Source organism: Apodemus sylvaticus, chromosome 12, assembly GCF_947179515.1.
Source record: "Apodemus sylvaticus chromosome 12, mApoSyl1.1, whole genome shotgun sequence".
NCBI classification, from domain to species: Eukaryota; Metazoa; Chordata; class Mammalia; order Rodentia; family Muridae; genus Apodemus; species Apodemus sylvaticus.
Genome location: NC_067483.1, coordinates 71,504,875 through 71,526,680, shown reverse-complemented (window position 1 = coordinate 71,526,680; position 21,806 = coordinate 71,504,875). Strand labels below are relative to the sequence as shown.

General features: G+C 41.3%; 1 protein-coding gene across 3 annotated transcripts; it reads right to left on the bottom strand.

The window, feature by feature from the left end:
* Positions 1-670: 670 nt before the first annotated feature.
* Positions 671-20,811, bottom strand: Sell (selectin L). 3 transcript variants are annotated; one of them, XM_052200043.1, is made up of 9 exons: positions 20,672-20,806; positions 19,777-19,858; positions 17,300-17,686; positions 16,679-16,786; positions 13,909-14,094; positions 12,213-12,398; positions 10,741-10,869; positions 5,804-5,822; positions 671-2,230 (listed from the first exon to the last, which is right to left on the bottom strand). In XM_052200043.1, the coding sequence occupies exons 1-9, from the start codon at positions 20,672-20,674 to the stop codon at positions 2,212-2,214; spliced, it is 1,119 nt and encodes a 372-aa protein (XP_052056003.1). In that variant the 5' UTR covers positions 20,675-20,806; the 3' UTR covers positions 671-2,211. The 3 variants fall into 3 exon arrangements, with proteins under 3 accessions (XP_052056003.1, XP_052056005.1, XP_052056004.1); XM_052200045.1 differs by lacking the exons at positions 671-2,230; positions 5,804-5,822 and adding an exon at positions 7,925-8,010 and having other exon boundaries at positions 20,672-20,811; XM_052200044.1 differs by lacking the exons at positions 671-2,230; positions 5,804-5,822; positions 12,213-12,398 and adding an exon at positions 7,925-8,010 and having other exon boundaries at positions 20,672-20,808.
* Between the last annotated feature and the right edge of the window lie 995 nt (positions 20,812-21,806).

Below are 21,806 nucleotides of genomic sequence, written 5' to 3'. Positions count from 1 at the left end.
CAAGGATCTAGCAGTTCCTCAGTCCCACAAGGCAAGTAGGTGAAGGAAAGAGAAAGTCTTCCTTCTTCCAATGTCCTTATGTAGGTCTCCAGTAGAGGGTGTAGCCCAGATTAAAGATGTGTGCCACCACGCCTAAATCGGGGGTTTGCTTTGTCCCAGATGACCTTGGACTCAGAGATCTCCTTGCCTTAGTCTTCTGGGATTCATAGCCACTATGCCTCAAGATCTCCATGCTGAGATCCAGGTCAGAAACTTGTATCTCCCAGCCTCTAGATTAGGATCACAGGTAAGCCTTCCAATTCTGGATTGTAGTTCATTCCAGATACAATCAAATTGACAACCAGGAATAACAGCTACAGTAGCCTTGACTGACCTAGAACTCACTGTGTAGACTAGGTTGACCTTGAACTCACAGAGCTCTGCTTGCCTCAGTTTTTGCCTCCCAAGTACAAAACTTAAAGACTTGTGCCACCACATCCAACCCCAGACGGTTTCTAACAATGTCCTACCCTCCCACAGGAATTCAGGCACTGAAGTTAGCTGAATATTTATAAATTGTGCTGTATTTTTTCTAATTTATTCTGATGTATTTTAATCATTTACTGCCACCACTCTAGCTGACAGTGTGAACCTGGGAGAGAGGAATCTAAAAATGAGACAGACTAAAGACTCATGCAATAGCCATCTTTATTCAGGGCACCAGAAATTTTTTATTCTGAGGGTTAGGGAAAGTTGTATAAGCAAAATTCATGAGTTTGAGCTGTATACAGTCCGAGAGCAAGGTCACACGAGTTTAGGGAAGATCACATGAGTTTAAGGAAGGTCACATAAATTTAGGCAAAGTCACATAAGTTTCAGCTTGTACAGTGCTGAGGGCAAGATCACATTAGTTCAAGCCATAATTCAAGTCAGGAGCATAACCTGTGCTTGCAAACATCATATAAATTCTCTTGGTAACTGATGGATAATCTGAAGTAAAACCACTCCATGCACATCTGGGAAGGGCACAAAAGCCCATTCCAAGAACAAATCCCCGTCTTGTTTGCTTGGTGTTTTCTCACAAGCTCTCAGAAATCTCCTCACACAGCTTCATTCACCCGACTGTGACCAGACAAATTTACCAAGGGTCAATTAACAAACTAGGAACTCCAGAGATCTGACACAGTCTCTCCCCTCAAGAAGGGTACAGTTTCATCTAGGAAAACCAAAACAATATATAATCTGCTGCACAAACAGACTAAGTAACATTTTAAAAAATGGGGCTGTATTTAAATGCATCATGTTATAGATCTTGCAGAGTGAAGCCAGAAAATGAGATAGCCTATGGGTTGGGCGAGTTAAGGAGCAAGTTATAAAATAAGTGGCAAAGGTTAGGGACAGCTGTCCTCTTAAAGAACAGAATTTAGGTATCTGAGTAGGAGATGGAAGGGGAAAGGAAGGGTATCACTCCAGCATGAGCCCAGGAATCTTTCTACATGTTTTAAGTTGTCTTCATAACATCAGCTCCAAGAGAGTTGTATTATCAGTAACTATTAATAATCATCAGAACACTGACTTCAAGGAGCCTAGAGAGCTCTAATAAAGAGATGGGAAAACTAGAAACTAAAACTCAGTGTAGGACATTTTCTCTTCTTTGATGTTTGGTGGCTATCATGGAGAGCCGTATGTGGAATTTAGCCACTTAAGAAAAGGAGATGGGGGAGGATAATGCGAACGGCTATAGTGGCTGCCACTCAGATGCGGGCCTACAGAGGAAGAAGGACTTTCCCAACTTGAATAAAGCACTGTTCTTTAGAGGTGGAAAGCAAAGATTTTTTTCGACGTTATCATAGGATACATACTATGTCTAAGGAATCTGAGTTTTCAATTACACATGTATTGCATTTGGTACTGAAATAGGAAACAAGAGTTAGAAAAGAGAAAAAGCAGATATCTTTCTATTCTACAGTAACTCTGTTGCTCAATAGTCTTATTTGTTCTTCCACAAAAAAGATGATAAAATACTGATCTCTATAGACACAAATTATGGGATCAGGTTAATGGGATAAATGTGCGAGAGGAGGTTAGGGGGAGCTGTTGGTCATGTAGACATCCTTCTGGGTACAAACACTGCATTTCTAACACAGGAGATGCCTGTGTGTAAAATCTTCACAGGAGGAGTTGAAGTTATTTTCCAATGCTTTTTTTTTAGTACCTCACGACTAGGGTGAATCAGTACGGATCATCCTTCCTGAAAGAGAAGCAACAGATTATAAAATTAAACTCAGGAGCTTTTAAAAGTGGCAAAAACCAAGATTGTTGTAATACAGGTGAACATTCTCTAGGTGACAGATGCAAGGAAATCACAAACACTGAAGTCTATCAACACAGGAAAAGATCCACTAACATGAAGAAGAGAACACGGAAATGCTTCCAGTTGGAGATCTTTGACAAAGTGTGGAGCCTTTTAAAGGGATGGAAGATGCGGAAGCAATACTACAGCACCATATTACACCGTCATGTGTTGCCAACCCAAGTTAATGTTTTAAAGATTTATTTTGATTTTCATCGTGTGTGTGTGTGTGTGTGTGTGTGTGTGTGCATGCACACACACATGACTGAAGTTACCTGAGTAGGCTTCAAGAGGACACTGAATTTCCTGGAGCCAGAGTTACAGGCATTTATGAGCCACTCAGTACAGATGCTAGGAACTGAGCTTGAATTCTCTGCAAGAGCAGTACACACCACAGCTGCTGAGCCAGCTCTCCAGCCCCTCTCGCCAAATAAATCTTTTAAATATAAACACTGATTCAGCCTGAAATCCTGATTCTCTAAGAGGTATGATGTTCATAGTGCTGGTTCATGGATCACATCTGGCCAGAATTCTGCAGTACTGCTAATTTCATGTGGAATATTTGAAGGTTTCTGCATGCTGATTTTTACAGTGGAGAGGCAGGGAAGTGGGAGACAAAATAAAACTCAGGAAAAGAGTGGTATTTGTTCTAGATGCCACATTCTGGTGGCGTAAGATTTGGAGAGATAAGGACGAATTTAGATTCATGAAATAGGTGCCACCGTGTGCTATGTCACAACTGTGCCATTCCTGGAAAGGGTGGAGGAGAGAAACATATTTCTGTGCCTTTGCACCTTTCGAAAGGAGAACCAGATTCGGAGGCTCTGGTCTTGTTCTGAACTGCCAGGGTAAACCACCGTGTCAGCTGCAAACTTGCTTGCCAGTGTAGAAATAAAAACGTTTCTGAAAGCAGAATCTTGCACATACACTCCTCTGAGGTTGGCATCGTATCCTGTGTATCATGGGTGTAGCTTTTACCCAGGTAGAATTTAGAAACCAGAAACCAAATGAGGTGATAAACAGAACCAGTTTGCAGAAGAGTCAAAATAACCAGCAAGAATCAAAACCACAAATGCCCAAGGAGTCATTCATTCACCAGCCAAAAACTAATAGGAACAAGCACAAAGACCTGTGAGACTCACGTTAGAAAAAAAATAATCGTACGGTGTTCAGTGAGATAGTGTTTGTGCCCCCCTTGGCTTGTTCTAGAGACACACCCTATTTCTTCCACCACACCCTTCCTCAGTGCCATCACACCATGCTTTAGTGTGAAAAGAAATCATTTTACTGGAAGAGGAGGGGCTCTAGTAGTAAAACTCTTAACATGGAAGTTAATCAAGGAGATTAACTTCTGAGATCTAGGAGCATAATCATTACAGGGATGTTGTCTCTGGATGCTGGTGTTACAAATCTCAGCGTTTCCCTTTATCCGGTGACTTCCATTAAGCCATTGTCGTTCCCCCTTCTGTGTCTTTACTGTTATTAGGGAAGGCAACAATCCATATCTATACAGGCTTGTAGACAACATTTAACCATTTAAGACTCAAAACATTCAAAACAGTATGCAACATGGAACGTGTATGTGTTAAATGTTTGTTTTTAATCTATTATTTGTTACTGTAACTGTCACAGGCCTGTGGGTAAGTTATTTACCTAACTACAAAGACAGTTTTAATGTGATGTCCTCTGTCTTTTGAGCCTAGAATTTTATGAGTTAGGATCACCTTAGTTAATCAGTGAGATTAACTCCAGGTATCCAATCAGCTTCTAGGTTCTAGTACACCTGGTGCTGAAGCTAAAGGCACGCACTGGTGAACAACCACCTTCCTTTCAGCTTCCATTGCCCAGGTCCTCAGTAAACCAGGGGCTCTAGGAAAAGTCTGCTCCTGGCCCTGAATTTGCTTTTTAGATGCATCTTCTCATGCCAGTGCTTGAGCTGCCTTCCTAGTCTGAACTTTTTGATGTTTCTTTCCCAGATTCTGCCTTTCTTGCAATGATTTTTCTTTTCATCGGTACAAAAATCATTGGCCATGACTGTTTCTGTCTTTTATTGTTCTGCACTTATAAATATTTCTGTCTTCATTCCACAATTAGATAAGAATTTCCCTGAGGTTAGGATAAAGGACTCATTGCTCTGTCTCAGTTAAGTTTGGCATTGTTCTAATACAAAAAAAAAAATGTTCAATAAACAACGATTAATTTGAGTAATTGTTAATTACTCAAAAAAGTCAACAAACTGTTAAATTTAATAAGCAATTGTATGCTAATTATTTTGGACGAGCATCTCTGGCAGGCCACCCCATCCTTGAAATGAAATGAACCACTTCCGTGCAGTAGCAATCAAAGCAGGTGTTTCTGCGGCCAGAACACTGCTCTGGGTAGAATATGCCAAAAGAACTTTCACTCAGCTGGTGGGAGCACAAAAGAAATCTTTACATCCTGTGGGTTTCCTGCTACAGAGATAGGGAGGCCAGTCCCCAAAGAGACCCTTTTCTTACTTGGACCCCTGTCTGCACAATTACCGTAATAGAAACAGAGTAAAAAGACTCTACTGAGTCCATGTCCCCAACCCCACCACTCTCCCCCTCTTCGTGGCAAATTCTCAAGAGAGCAGAGCATATTCTGCCTCCAGCTGATTGTCCTAAATGACTCCTCATCCTTACCCCAGCTGACCTCTCTCTTCATCTAAATAGTCTTCCCACTGATGTCCTTAATGTGCCCCGTGGAAATCTGCCGGTTACTCTGGCTGCCTTTGAGTTAATTCCCACTCTTGTCACCCCCAGCTCTTCTTCATCCTCTTTAGTCTGTCTCTCTGGCCACCTCTTTTTGTCCTCCCTTTCCTCATGTCTGCCAGAGAGGCCAGGCACTTCCATGTGTCTGCATCTTGTCTCAACAATGTACATAATTTCTCTACTGGAAGAATTGCAGTGTTGAGAACCAACTGGGGCAAATACTTCTTTAGGGAAGTGGTGTGTAGGTTCCATGCTCCACTGCCCTTTCTCATTTCTGAAGGCCAGCACTTATTAGAGTAGAAGTCATTCACCCTTCTGTGTTAAGACTGATGGCCTGTACTTGGACAGTTTCTTCTTCCAATATGTTAGTTGTTGGAAATGCTTGTTGAATTTAATGCTTCTCAATTGTTAGAAGTTGGTACTATAAGCTAAGACAAGAAGAAATACAACAGCATGCTTCTAACCCTTAAGGAAAATTCAGACTACAAGGAAACATTCCCACCATATGAAATCTTTCTTAATAGGCATAGTGTACATCCATCTGTTTCAGTCCTCTAGCTTCAAAGACACAAAAAAAATTTAATGGCAGCCAGAACTCAACTATCTTATCTGGAAATGCCATTTGTATGAGACCCTCAGGCAAATAACTACAATGGGATTGGTGTTCTATCTATAATAGGGGGCACCCTAAGGAAAATAGAGACAAACAGAAGTGGAAATTCTTCATTCAAAAACTTACCTTTCCTGAGATTTCTTGCCTAAATGTAGAAAAGAGAATAAAAATGTATTATTAAAAAGTAAACAATTTCAATTTTTTAAGCAAAGGATATGCTCACCTCCATGACTATCTTTGAAACTACATTATGCATTTGACAAGCCGGCGCCCATCTGTGACTAAGTGGATCTGGGGTTCCAGTAACCATTCAGAGCTGTATCGTTACCGGCATGATGAGTCTGCTTCTTGGGACTCCACACCACCTTCTGTGCTGCTCATGGAGCCAGAGCCTTGGCTGAATTCCCTCCTGGTCAGGCCCAGCGACCCAGGCACATCCCATCCTCTCGCCAGCCCCTCCCTAAAGGACTTCAATGTCTCTCAGCTTCTCTTATGTGAGTCCTGAGAGTTTGACTTTGGTCTTATTAGTAGGAATTGGTGGGATTCAACCATGCAATCTAATTTGAGCAGCATATTTTCATAGGTCCTATGGAATCATATATATAATTCATATGTCATAAATGCTTCTGTTTCCCCTTTGAACAGGCCACATGGAACTAGGTGTGAAAGTCACTGGCACCGAGTGCGTATAACTCTGGAACCCACATTTCTGCATCCAAACAAAAACCTTCGCTCCAACTTAGGTGTGCTTACCCAGTCGGGGCTCCCCTCTAACTTACTCTGTAGGTAATTTTAGTTGACTACACAAAGTACATTTTTGTGAACTGAACCCCATTCTTTTTTAATAGAGAAGGACATAAATATTGCTTAATTAGTGGTGTGAAGAAATTAGGAAACAGAAGAAAAAGAAACAAAGAAAGTTTTCTAAGAAAGGAGAATCCTTTGAGAGGGGGTGGCTTTGGTGTGTTTCAGTGGCTGTAAGCTTCTAGTCTAGAATTGTCTCACACAGACGTTAAATTCATTGTTGGGTTAAAGAAAAGGCATTTAAAATGTTTAGGCCAGGAGTGTTCCTCTTTCTCCACATCCTCACCAACACCTGCTGTCTCCTGAGTTTTTGACCTTAGTCATTCTGACTGGTGTGAGGTGAAATCTCAGGGTTGTTTTGATTTGCATTTCTCTAATGATTAATGATGTTGAACATTTCTTAAGGTGTTTCTCAGCCCTCCGAAGTTCTTCATGTGAAAATTCTTTGTTTAGCTCCGTACCCCACTTTTTAATGGGGTTATTTGGTTCTCTGGGTTCTACCTTCTTGAGTTCTTTGTATATATTAGATATTAGCCCTCTGTCAGATTTAGGGTTGGTGAAGATCCTTTCCCGATCTGTTGGTTCACGTTTTGTCCTTTTGACAGTGTCCTTTGCCTTACAGAAACTTTGTAGTTTTATGAGGTCCCATTTGTCAATTCTTGATTTTAGAGCATAAGCTATTGGTGTTCTATTCAGGAACTTTTCCTCTGGGATTGCAAGATGGTGCAACCACTTTGGAAATCAGTCTGGCGGTTCCTCAGAAAACTGGGCATGACACTTCCTGAGGACCCTGTTATACCACTCCTGGCATATACCCAGAGGATTCTTCAGCATGCAATAAGGACACATGCTCCACTATGTTCATAGCAGCCCTATTTGTAGTAGCCAGAAGCTGGAGAGAACCCAGGTGTCCTTCAATGGAGGAATGGATACAAAAAATGTGGTATATTTACACAATGGAGTACTATTCAGCCATTAGAAACAATGAATTCATGAAATTCTTAGACAAATGGATGGAGCTGGAGAAAATCATACTAAGTGAGGTAACCCAGTCTCAAAAGATCAATCATGGTATGCACTCACTGATAAGTGGATATTAGCCTAAAAACTTTGAATACCCAAGACATAATCCACATATTAAATGATGTCCAAAAAGAATGGAGGAGTGGCCCCTGGTTCTGGAAAGACTTCCGTGCAAGAGTATAGGAGAATTCCAGAACAGGGAAGTGGAAAGGGGTAGATGGAGAGGAACAGGGGGAGGGAAGAGGGCTTATGGGACTTGTGGGGAGTGGGGACCCAGAAAAGGGGAAATCATTTGAAATGTAAATAAAAAATATATCAAAAAAATCACTAAAAAAAAAGATTAAAAAATGTTTAGGCCAATGCTTGTCATATAACAGACAGTACTCAACTGTGTTTTTGATATTTTAAAATTCTAAAGAGGTAATCTTTAAAAATTTAGCTTGTAGATGATATGGACCAAATATATACACATATACATATATAATGCCTTCTCTGAGATTTCTTGCCTAGCATATATGTATTTCCTTTTTAGGAACAATGAAAGCAATGACAGTAGATAAACAAAAGTCGGATCCTACTGAGGGAGTTTCTTGTCCTACTGAGGAAGTGTCTTTTTGAAGAAAGGAGACTAAAAGAGAATGCATTCAGGTGTATGTACTAACTCTGTGTGTTGGATCAGGTGGAAATTTCTTCCACCTGAAGAAAAGCATTTCCTTATAACCCTGAAGGCAAGTGCTTTTCTAGGGGTGCTGTTTCAGAGGGAAGAGTCACTTCTGCCTTGAGGTCCTGCTGATGAGAGATTTTAGAGCTTGACCTTAAAATGGTATTGCCTTGGAGAATGAGAAAAGCTAGGCATACCAAGTGTTTCTACCCGAGCCCACGGCCAGGGTCCTTGTTTGTGGACCCAGAAGAAGAGTGAAAGGGAAGCCAGAAGCCAAGACCATTAGGACACAGGCAGCCCTTGCACCAGATCATAGCACCCACCTAAGAGAAGAAAGCTGCGTCACCCCATTAGCCTTGATACTCTAAATTGTCACATGTCCCCTTTCCAGTTTGGTGAACCCAATAAAACTATAACACGTATGTAATGCTGTATAGATATAGAATTAGTGTTTTCACTATGATTCTTATCAATGTGTTTACTTAACATCTGTGGGTTTATCTTGGGGACCTAGACCAATGTCTCTATAGAAAAAAAAGGATATTATTCACGCTGTAAAGAGCCAACTTATGGCTAAAATGTTTGGAGGACAAAGCCATTCGCTTGCAATCTTGAGAGATGAGCGGATGTTTCACAATTGATGACCATTGAACACAGCATAGTTACCCCAAGTTTTCCCTCCAGGGTTAGTGATCTCTGGGAGCTGCCACTCTCTTTAGTGGCATAACTGTCACTAGCCCAAGCACCCGTTATCTGTTTCCTGTTTGCCCTACTCTGATTCCCACAGTAGGGGCATGCCATTTTCTCGTTATCAGTTTGAGATCGTGTACAGAAATGACTGACTCCAGAGTTCAGACTTCAAAAACAACCGACTGCTTTACTCGTCCTCGCTTGTCACGTAGCCTTAGCTGGCCAGCACCCACCAAATATGGTGACTTTAAGTTCCTTCGCATGCCATGAAAGGGATGAAATTTGGGGACCATTATACTCCTCATTACTAGGACTTAGAATCCTTGAAGTTACTGAGCTAATAGCCACCTTACTCAGGAAATGTGTATAATGACTCCAGCATGACAGTTGGAGTGAGGTTTTGAAGTCTCAATGAGAGGACTAATCAATGGTGAAGGAAAATGTCAATCTTGGTTTTGTCCTGGTGCTATAGGCAGTACTTAGTATAGTCGTGTGTGACGGCAGTGTTCAAGGTCCATGGAATTTTCATCAACAGAAGAGACGTTTGAACTGTTCAGTGCTGACACGTTATGGTTAGTGGTGTTCTTGTACACCAGTTAATCCTCTATTGGATTAACCACCAATCATTTTTAATGGAAAATGAATCAACCACCTCCTATTTTTAAATTTGGAGAGAAGATCAAATAATAGTGGAAGGTTATTAGAGACTGGTAGATGATTTTCCTTCCACTGCCAGTGTGGGTAAACTGGATGACAGAATGCACACTAGTGAATCTGATGGAAGGGAAGTCTAAGTGGCCATCAGCTTATACCACAGGAAGTAGCACAGAGGAGTCAGAAAGGTTACTCATAGCACCTGACCTTAATACAGGGGATCTTTAAAGCTGCCAGAGTATATGAATTTTACAGTTTTGAATAGATCTTCTAGATAAGCGTGGACAAATGTGGCAGTGAACACCCCAAAACTGCAGCCGACTGTGGGCCTGTGGCTGGTATGCTGGTCTCACTTGAAGGCAAAGACATATTCAGGAGGGAGGAAGGGGGCAAAAAGAAGAATGGTCTGTTCTTCTACAATGTTTATATACTTCCTGGATGTCAGAGAATAAGATTTTGAGAAAGCTGTCCTTTCCCTCCCCTTTTTTCTACAAGTTTCTGCCTTATTGGATATATGTATGTGTATGTCTCTCTCTCTCTCTCTCTCTCTATATATATATATATATATATATATATAGTCCACTACTGTGTAGTACTATATATTTATATGTGTGTACACTATATACAACATATATGCATATAAACATATATATGTATAAATATATATGTTTACACATCACACACACACACACACACACACACACACACACACACATATATATATATAAAATATGAGATTGCAGTGGTGACCTCAGTGAATAGCATAGAGAATCCACAAGGATTTCTCCCAAGGGCAATGCAAACTCCACATGTCAACACCTAGAAAGTTATGTGACTCTTAAAGAGATCAGATGTTTGAGAATCTTAGACAATTATATATTCTCTTCCTAATGCTATTGTAGTGCAAAGATCAAGGTTGTACAGGCTCCTGTAAGACAGCGGCAATGCACACTCCTTCATACAGAAATAGGACTAATCATTACAGTGTCTCATCTAACCAAGTTCCTCATAGCAAGGCATCATGAACAAAGTCTGCCTAGCGTGAAACATTGTCTGGCTCTTCTAAATGGAGGTGTGTATAAGACCCAGTCTCTCTGGGGACTTATGCCCACTGAGCACAGGAGTCACTTGGCACCTGCTTCAGTTAAATCTCTAGCACTTTATTTCCTGTGGGGTTTCTTTCTCTCTTTTTTTCCACTTGTTCTACTTTGATGTTATTGAACACACCTACCTTTTTTTAAGCGCCTTGCCAGCCAAATGATAAATGCCAACCCTGAGAATGCCGTGACCAAGACAGCTACAGGAATGAAGAGGGGGTTGTAGTCGCCTTCCTTGATCTTTGAGAAACTTCTGTTTGTCTCTGAAAGAGGAATCAGTAAGGCACATGGCATGAGCCACAGAATTATTTTCTTAGTCAGACTCATGATGGTTGGTACTTTGGTTTTCTGATATCCCCCAGTGATAACATTTACAACAGATGAGGGAAGTAACACGGGGAGGCCCATGACGTGTGTACAAGTCGACTGGCCTCTAGCCTTCTGCCTATGGGATCACAGTTCTCATATCTGTGACTCTTGGAATTCCTGGGGATGTGTTTCAAAACTTGGACAAGAAGTAGTCGTCATGGTGTTTTGTTCCTGGTCATGTCTAAAGGTTGACGTCTGCACACAGAGAAGAGCTAGAAAGCTCACTAAACTGTAAGGAAAATGAAGTCAGCAATCTGAGCTGGGTAACACTGACCAAAGGAAGCTGCTACTACTACTTACATTGAAGGATATACACAAAAATCTTATCGTTTATATGCCCAGTGTCTGCAACGATCTATAGTGATGCAGTTGGACCACTGTTCTTTCTTTCCACCCAAATCAATTGAAAGGACATGTCTACATACCTCTTTGGAATACAAACCAGGTTGGCTTATAGCCTTTTATTGAAAAATACTAATTTGAAAAAAAAATCTATTTTCTGCCAGGTAAAGGAATCTACTTTTACATATGGGCAACTGTTGGTTTGCTAAAGATGAGGAAATGAAAACTAAGTCGGTTGGAAAGGAAATGTATTTGATGAGCCTGGCATACAGCCTTGCTGTAATGTCCTCTCTACTGTTTTCCTGCTCCCTGCCCCCACTCTACCCCAAACACTCATATCTTCTTGGATAACTTCTTCAGGTCCTATCACTTCTATACTCTGTGCAGATGGTATACACTGGGCAGACCTTGGTAGCTGCTAGTTCATATGCTGACTTAACAATTATTTTAGCACTTTTTTTTTCATGTACTCTGGTGCAGGGTATATACACAAAGATGAGGAAGATATGGTCCTTCTCATGCACAGACAGATTGGGGAGACATCAGTTTGGGATACTAGAGAACTGTTCATTTGTTGGGAGTTAGGTAGTCACTGGTGAGCTTAGAGGAGACATTTTTAAAAGACAACAGAGAAATAAACTTGTGATAGGACAGAAGATATGGGACATACATAAAGATGTCAATGAGTTTAAACTTTAAAGTAATAGGAGAGTTGAGAAAGGTGAGCCCAAGAATAACCAAGGATTGTATAGTACACAACTGCATATACATTTCTTTCTTAGGCCACATGTATTGAGGGAAACGGGACTTAAATGTTTGTTTAGTCTTTCCCATCTTCTGCTAGTTGATTGGCTCTGGCTTTAAACCTTCAGTATTTCTGGGTAAATTTACTCACTTTGACATATTGGACTAGGACTAGACCAGTTGCCTGATGATCCGCAGACAGTTTCTCTCTCGCCAATTAAGTCAGTTTCCTCCGAGCAGTTGAAGGTGCAAGCAGATGTAAAACTGAAGTGGGCCAGGGGGTGACTGCATTCCATAGCCCCCAGATCCGGTGCTGCCAGAGGTATGCACCTAGTCGCTTTAGCGAGGACATAACACAAAATGGCAGTCAGGACCAAAGGCGGTCTTCACCTTCTTATTACCATCAGTTAATCATGCATGGCGATGGATTCCTTTACAGCATTTTCAGAGATGGTGTACATATTGTACTCTAGTCATATTTACACCACCCCCTTTAGCCTCATGTCTCCCTCCCAGTCTCATTGCCAATCCTGAAGCTTTTTGTGTCAGGATGGTTTAAACTTTTGTTGGGGTGTATAAGGTATGTGTGTGCTGCACAGAATTATCTGGAACAGGAATGTACGTGGTAATGAGCCACGTGATGTGACCCAACCCAGGTTCTTGAAAGGAGCAGGTGCTCTTAAACACTGAGCCTTTTTTCCAGCCCCCATCACATGTTTTTGACCAGAGCCTCCAGACTTAATCGTTGAAACCATCCATTCAAATCTAGAAATTTCTAATTTGTAGGAATTACTTTTAACGGAGCTTTCAGATTTGTGATATAGAGTGATAATTGGTCAGAGATAGAAACAACAAGGCATTGACAGCCCATGGTGGCACAGGGCAACCACTCTAAGAGGCTGGCCCAGCCTGGTAACATGCAAGACTGCTGGAAATGTCACACCATACAGCCTTACACTCAGGAGGCAGACGCTGGCATGGGGCATTCTCAGTGATTACAAAGCTTTCAGCCTTCTCACGTGTTGTGTCGTCTCCTTAAGCAGTTTTGACAGACACCCTCACTCCCTGAAGCAGGCTTAACACTGGTACAATCCATCAGTTACATCAGTTCAGTTCTATGACTTCAATGATGGATTTTGGTTTCCTTTAGAGAATTAAACTAGGGAACTAGAAATATAAATGTAAAAAGTCTATCCAGAACTTCATAACTACCAGGTTCTTTTCCTGTCATCTATGTGTGGCAAACCCTGTCAGTCAAGACAGAATGAAAACCTACTCTTTCTCAAATAAAAACAGTCAAGAGCGGGCTTTTTTTTTTTCAGCAGTTGTTATTCTCCTGAGAGCTCACACTGGAGAAAAACAAAGAAAAGAAGACTTTAAGAGCCTACCAACTGAAACGACCAAGGAAGACCTGTAAGTCCCCTGAAGGAAACTGGTTGGTGCTAAATCAAGCGCCACATAAAATGGATGTCATTGAAGGAGAGGAACCAAAGTTCAATTGGGGTTCATCAAGGCTTTATGTGATAACAATGAGAAAAAATAAGATGCAGAGTATAACTTCAATGTATTGCTATAAATCAGATTATATGCCAAATGGCTTTAAAGACTTTTGGTTTGGTTTGGTTTGGTTTGGTTTGGTTTGGAGTTTTGCATTTCATTTTAGTGAAATAAAAAAAAAAGAATTTGAACAGAAAAAAAAAAAAGATTCTTGAAAAGAATCAAACTACAACCCAAGTTGGGTTAAATTATACAGCAACAGAAGAAACAGACTTCAAGGCAAGACTCCCTGTTTTCTCGGACTATAAGCAGAAGCTTGCTACAATGAAGATCCACTCTGAAGTCCTCACCTTGGCAGATTGGTTCTGGAGATGACCAGTTTCCCGATGCTTCACACCGTGTTTCTGCAATCCCAAGTAGATCTCTTCCCTCAGAACAGTTGAAAATGCACTGCGACTGGAAGCTGAAGTCTCCCAAGGGGTCAGTGCAGTCCATGGTACCCAACTCGGGGGCCTTCAAAGGCTCACACTGGACCACTTTCATGGAGAGAGAAGCAGGATTGAGAAGAGTTAAGGGGATTCAATGGCGTTGCATCTTATTTATGCTACTTGATAATTGTTTGTCTGTATTGGGGCATCCAAAGAAATATTGTGGGAAGAAATAGTCTCTGAACTATGCTTTGAAGATAATCAGATGTGTTGTCCACATGCAGAATCAGAGAGAAGGCCACGAGCAAAGCTAACAGAACACAAACTGTGTGTGGAAAGTAGAAAACTGCCGAAACGTTGACATTGCTATAAAGATAGTCAGGGCAGAATATGAGGTATATTTAGAGAGAGGGGAGCAAAGAAAGAAATACTCATTCTTTTCATTCCATCAATGACCATTTGTTATGTATCAAACATCATTTTGGAACTTAATGAGCTCAAAATTGACCAAGACAAATGGTAGGAACAAACTAAAGAGTGAAAATGGTCATATGTGTCTGGTGTGTTCTGATTATTTTTAATTGGTCAGCTTGCCTGCTGTGTGAGTAACTTCTTTGAAGGGAGCTAATTTAAACTTCTGGCATTCATCTAGGGGCCACAGCAGCAATGGGGGAAAGGCAGTGAGGGTAAATGTAGTCGACAAGTAGAAGAGAAACTGGAGAAGTAACAAGTAAAATGCAATTAACAAGGAAACTAGCTGGGAAGAAGAAGCTTGGCAGACATAGGATGGGGAAAGGGAGTGAATATAATCACCATGCATTATGTAGTGCCAAATGTTTTTAATTAATAAAGATTATTTTATTGAATTGTACATGTATGGGTGTTTTGCACACATGTATATGTGTGTACTATTTGTGTGCCTGGAGCCCCAGGAGTCCAGAAGATAGCATTGTATTATCTGCGGTGGAATTATAGATGTCTGTTAGTCACCATGTGATTACTAGGAATGGAATTCAGGTCCACAGTAAGAACAGCTAGTTCCCATAAGCTAACCCATCTCTTCAGCACCATAAAATAAATAAAAATTTGAAAATTGAATTAGCAATGCATTATCTTACACAAGTGTTGGAGTAGGTGACAGAATTTCACACCATTGTCATTTTCAATTTTTCTGAATTTTGCAGATTTATCTATGTGAAAAATTGAAGAAAGAAACAAACCAAGTAAGAACAATAGAAAAGATAGATGCTGAGACTAAGAGTTTAGGAGCTTGGGTAAGTACAAATTAAAGAACCCACAAGAAGCCACTATAGTCAATGAGACCATCAGAAGCCAACTGGTGGTATGCCTTCAACCCCAGAGGGAGGAGAATCTCGGAGTTTGGTGCCAGCCTGGTCTATAACGGAACTTCTAGGATAGCCAGAGCCACACAGAAAAACCCTGTCTTGAAAACAAAAGACCAAAAACCAAACCAAAACAAACAAAAAAGACATTCAGGAAAGAATGTGATGGAAATCAAGAAAGCAAGCAATGTTTAAAGGGGAGTACACTGAACGGCAGACCAACGATGTGATGGAGGTGACGTTCGGGGGAAGAGTCACAGTTTCGGAGATAAGTGAATTAGTCAGATCTAGTCCAGTTGGTTAATACTGAAATTAATTTTAGTTTCAGTCCTTTATTCCTTAAAGACATTACTTTTCTTCTTCTTATAATTTTCCACTGTGTGCAGCAGACACATCAAAACACATTTGGAATCTTAGTCTGAGTCTGAAGATTTCATGTGCCTTTTCATAGCAGTTAGCTGAGCCCGAGCCTCTCTCTTTGCACACGTGTATTCTCTCATTTCTGCTTCTCCCACCACACCTCTGAGTGACTTCTTGGGGCTCCTATGACTCCACCCTCTCTTTCTAGGCTATCCTAGGAGTGGTCCTTTGTGCTCTTTCTAGGATTAATGCCCTCAGTGCTGGAAGTAAGATACCAAGTGGTCACTCACTGCAAATCAAGGACATGCATTTTATCAGGGTGTCTCACCACAAGCTTATTCCTGTTCATCTCATTTTCCTTCAAACTTGATCCCTAAACATAAATAATTTATAATAAATATATATTCCATAAGTACAGAATCTATAATGATTTGCTTCTGTATTCTCCAGAAATACCTAACCAAAATAAGTGTGTAGGATTTGTTATTAAATAACTCTGGCATATTCTGTGTATCAGGTGTGAGTTATTCTTTTACTGTTCCTTGTCACATCTGTCTATAGAAGAGAAGGCGTGCCTTCTAGATACCTCACTCTCCTGGTGAGAAATAGAATTGTTTCTGTCCGACCTCACAGTTCGTAATCCTGAAAGCTCAGTAGAACATGCCATCCTTGACAGTAGAGATCTACAACACCCCATTCCTTACTGTAATCTGCTTAGCTTTGACAAATCTCAACATGTTGTTCCTTGTGGTACCTCAAACAGCTTGTGAAGTAAATTGAAACTTCATGCTGGCTTGGGAAATCTTTACAGGAAGATATCATTGTGAAATCTTAGCTTTCTGTTCTGAACTTCCCATTTCTTAGAATTGCTAATATTGATTTGTCCCAACATATTATTTTGTCCCAACCAGCTGCCGTACTAAGCTATTATGGATCTAATGACAATAAGCAGGCTAAAACAAACAAACAAACAAACAAACAACGCTTACCATACTGACACTGTGGCCCATAATACCCTGCGTCACAGATGCACGTGTGATTGTTGATAGTTTCCACACATTCTCCGTGGCCATTGCAAGACTCTGGCTGGCAAGAGGCTTTAAGCAGATTACACAAAGACATTTTAATGTGATTATATCCATAGTTCCTTCTTCACACAAAGAATGCTTTTGTTTGACACTATTATAACGAACAAGAAAGATTTGCTTAAGTATTCATAACATTTTTGCATAACACATGCTACAATTTTTATTTATAAGATATACTAGCTATTTGGCTATCGACATTTGTCTGCCTTTAGAATGAATTAACTCATAGTAATTGTCTATATGATTAGGAGGTGTCAGAGAAAAGCCCTCAAAAACCACCCAGCTCTCAGCATCCTCTTCCTGTCTGTCACTGAGGCACAGGCTGTCCTGTTGCCCACACAACACACTTACAACCTGAATAGAACTTTGTTTAGTTGTTGTGTATTCACAGACTGCCCCGAGGTGCTATGCTTAAGGCTTAGTTAGGATTATTTTAGAATTAATAGCAGTTTCTGGGTGACGAGTCTTATTACTCTAGCTCTGGTGGCCTCACGTCAGCACAGAACCCGAGACACTGCCCACCTGTGTAGCAGAGAGCTGCCTTTCGTTTGTGGCAGGCGTCATCGTTCCATTTCCCAGAGTCTTGTTTCCTCTTGATATAGATCTCCACACAGTCCTCCTTGGACTTCTTGTTGTTTGGCTCCCCAGCGCCCCAGTTCTCTGCTTCTTTAGTGAGACTTTTGTTGGTTCCTACCCATGTCCACGTTTTCCCAATTTTCCTGATTCCTATCCAGTAGTAAGTAGGGTTTCTGGGTAATGTCTTCTCTAAATACTCAATTTCTTTCTTGTTTTGTATGGCAACTAAATCTGTGTAATTTTGCTTGCAGAACTTTCTAGCATTTTCCCAGTTCATGGATTTTTCAGAATAATGGTAAGTCCAACAGTGAGTCCCATGGTGTGTCAGGAAATCTGAAAAACATCAGCAGAAATATGACGACTCACAGAGTGTTCTAGTACCAGGCACGGGTGCAGGCTGCCCACCACTTAGAGATGAGGGACCGAGAGCCCAGGAGAGCAGGTAAGTGTCTTGGGGTCATGGCGTTAGCTATTGGCAGTCCTGTATCAGAATCTACACTCTTTCTTTTTCAAAAGATAAAGAAATGTTTTTTACTCAAGGACTAGCATACATAAATATATCTTAGTAGATTTATTTTAATGAAAGACCTTCCTCAAAATTCTCTGAAGTGTAATTTACCCAATATACCTTAGAAATATGTGTCACTGAGAATTAATTTGAATATAACAATACAGTTATAAAATCTACGCTATACTTTTTAATCCTGGGAGAACTTCCTAAAGGCCAATATTTATTACTATTGTCATGGTATACATATAAAATTTCTCATTTAGGTAAAATAAAATAGGATCAGGAAGAACATTGACATAATTTTAAATACTTTATTGTAACATAAAACATTTTATTGTAGAAGAAGCTGCTCTGGGAAAGCCTAAAATACATAGACCAGTTGTTGTGTATCTAAACTCATAGTGCAGACAGAACAACATACATAAAGATGACGCAAAAGACACAAAATTGATTTCATCATCTTCTACCTAGACAGATACTTAAGTAATGGTGTCCAATAAACAACTGGAGCTTCAGGCATGGGGGGTTTAAAGCAACCAAATAAAACACATGGTTGTACACAATGACCTTGATGACACTGGCCATTCTAAGAACAGTATGATCTATGCGAGCTACGATTTTACAATAAGATAGAAGATTTTAGAGCCATCAGCTTACTGAGTTTTTACTTCATAAGGTGAGTACTATAAAGACATACCAAAAATACCTTCTAAATATTTATGCTTAAGCCGTTAGTCCTGACGTGCTTTCAATCTGGGTCAGAGAAATTGCTTTTGAAGTAGACAGTAGTCAATGGAGAGATGCATAGCTGTTAAATGCTGAGAATAAAAGACTCGGCCCTAAATGGAGCACTTATATTATATTAACTCCCTCATCCACTAAAGTTCATTGCAGAAGAGACACGAAGGATGGAACAGCTGTTGTGGAATGCTGTCTTTTGGGCACAGCATGGTTAACACACTTTTGAACTCACAGCAGCTGTGATTATCTGCAGCTGCAAAAGGCCTACTCAAGAGTCAGGTGTAAAGGGGGAGAGGATCTCCAGGCCCCGCCCCTTACTGAAGAGCTATTGTCAGTTAATAGTTTCTGGGGGAGGGAGAATCATTCTTTTTGAAGGTGTGGCCATAGCTAGGTTTTCCCATGCATGGGTTTATGGTCCACACCCATGCGCACACGAGCAGCGCTAACTGGATTTAGTAGGTTATCAAAAACAAAAAGAAGAAAGACAGACAGACAGGAAGTTGGGAGGGGTGTTGGGGGGATATGGGGTAGTGGAAGGGGAAATGACATATAGTTATGATCAGATTTTACAGTACATGTATGAAACTCTCAAAAGCAAAGAAAAATTTAAAAAACAAAGACAGGGTGTGTTCACTTGTTCTGAACTGAAAATCCAGGTGAGAGAAGAAGGAAACATAAGTTTGCTCAGACAAGGGTTTAAAAATGTTCAAATTTGTTGATGGAGAGTCTCTAAGACTTAAGCATAAAACATGTAAGATCATAAGAAAGACACAAACACCCCTAGAATGAAAACAAAACCCCAGCCCTCAGGGAGCCCATGCTCTGGACTGTGGAAGTTCATTTTTGGCACAGCAAACTATTAATAGAAAGTGAAATGTAAAATAAGTGTTACATGTCTTATTAGAGGTTTGTCGATTAACTGTACTCCTTCCTGATGGAGGGCTATTGTGCAGATAATAGGATCTGGCCACTTCACTAGGGAATGTGGAATGCTAGACTGGCATTAGGTGGACTCAGAGAAGTACCAAAGATCAGAGGAAGAACGAGAGTCCTTAAAAGAACCAATAGCCATCTACCTGACTGTGTTCCCTGCAACTATATACTTTCAATGAATATTTAAGAAGAGAACAATCACTGCCTATACAGGCTTAGCAAAATCCAAATGACATACCGCAACAGAACAGTGCCCAGAACCACAGCTTGAGGATGCTCCAGGAGCCCCACTGAGTGCCCTGACATCTCCATGGAAACACCTGTAAATGAAGTGCAAAATATTTAAACTCTGATCTACAAACTTTTATCAGTTTCTTCAGATCACAAATAAAGCCCATCAGCCCACCATCTACCTTATCCAAGGTAAACCATTTGGGGGTCATGGCTGAAAACACGGCATCAAATTCATTACAAACTAGTACACTACTTTATTGCATTTTCCTTCCAGGTGTCAGCCTCAAGTTGTTGACCATCAGTGACGTGATGCTTTTCTATATTTTAGTATTCTTTGTACCGACTTTTCGACTGAGCTCTAAATCAAGCCAGATCTTATTTTCTGTGCATGTTTTTAATGCTCTTGGGGTCTAATGAACTAGTGACACATTTGCTTTGCACATTGGGCCATGATGGAACCACATCTCAAACACATGAATGAATGATATAGCCAGACGCCAGGAAAGGCAAGCATCATTTTTCTTTTTTCCAAGTTAAGAAACAATACATTGTTAATAACTCAAACAACAAAGCCATAGGTTTTCTGCACATCTTAAAACTGTAGTTTTGGGATGTGTCTCACTCCTCAGGGGACCACTTTGTGTCATCTCAAAGGTCTAATATCATCTGTGCCCCTTCCAGCATTCCATCAAAACAAACACCAAGGGAAGAAATCAGTAAGAAACAGTCTAGAGTCAATTTCTTGAGACAACATAGGAGTTTTGTTGTTGTTCTTGTTTGTTTGTTTCTGTATTTCTTAACAGCAGAAATGATAGCTTCTTGCCCCTTGCCACCTGCCTCTTTAACCCCAAAGAAAATTTTGGCTATCTAGAGATCTCTTAGAGGCTGGGGATGCTCACCATGGCTTGCTGGGTCTCTCTGCAGGTCCCTCTGCAGGCCTCAGCCTCCTGCACCTGGGGCTCTGTGTTCTTGCACAAGGAGGGCGTGCTGCTGCACTCAGGAAGAATGTGCCAAGTGTCACCAACAGGGTTTGCTTTCTTTCATTTCTCCAACCCAGCCTCACATCCTCCTCCCCCATTTCTTCCCCTTTCTCAGCTCTCTCTCCCCACCCCTTTCCTAATCTGGTCTCAATCTTTGCCCTGAGAACACAGTAGCTGACCAGAAGCTATGTCCCTGCTCAAGGTACCCCCATTTTGGAGGGAGGATAGGAAAGGGAGAGAAACTGTAATTATATTGTAATCGCCAAAATAAAAAATAGTAAAATAAATAAATAAATAATAAATAAATAAATAAATAAATAAATAAATAAATAAATAAATAAATAAAGCAATGGCAACTGGATTCTTCCTCACATCCTCCCAGTCATTTCTGGTTACCAATGCCTCCTTCCCTTCCCTTCCCTTCCCTTCCCTTCCCTTCCCTTCCCTTCCCTTCCCTTCCCTTCCCTTCCCTTCCCTTCCCTTCCCTTCCCTTCCCTTCCCTTCCCTTCCCCCTCCCTTCCCTTCCCCCTCCCCTCCCTTCCCTTCCCTTCCCTTCCCCTCCCCTCTCATCCTATCCCTTCCCTTCCCCCTCCTGTTCCTTCCCTTCCCATTCCTTCCCCTCCCTTCCCCTCCCATCCCTTCCCTCTCCCTTCCCCTCCCATTCTCTTCCTTCCCTTCCCCTTCCCCTCCCCTTCCCTCCCTTCCCTCCTCTCCCTTCCCTCCCCTCGCTTCCCTTCCCTTCCCCTCCCATCCCTCCCCTCCCTTCCCTTCTCCTCCCTTCCTTTCTCCTCCCTTCCCTCCCCTTCCTTCCCTTCCCTTCTCCTCCCTTCCCTTCTCCTCCCTTCCCTTCCCCTCCCTTCCCTTCCCCTCCCTTCTCCTCCCTTCCCTTCTCTTCCCCTCCCTTCCCCTCCCTTCTCCTCCTCTCCTTTCCCCTCCCTTGTCCTCCCTTGCCCTCCCCTCCTCTCCCTTCCCTTCCTTTCCCTTCCTTTCCCCTCCCCTCCCTTCCCTTCCCCTCCCTTCCCCTCCCTTCTCTTCCCCTCCCTTCCCCTCCCTT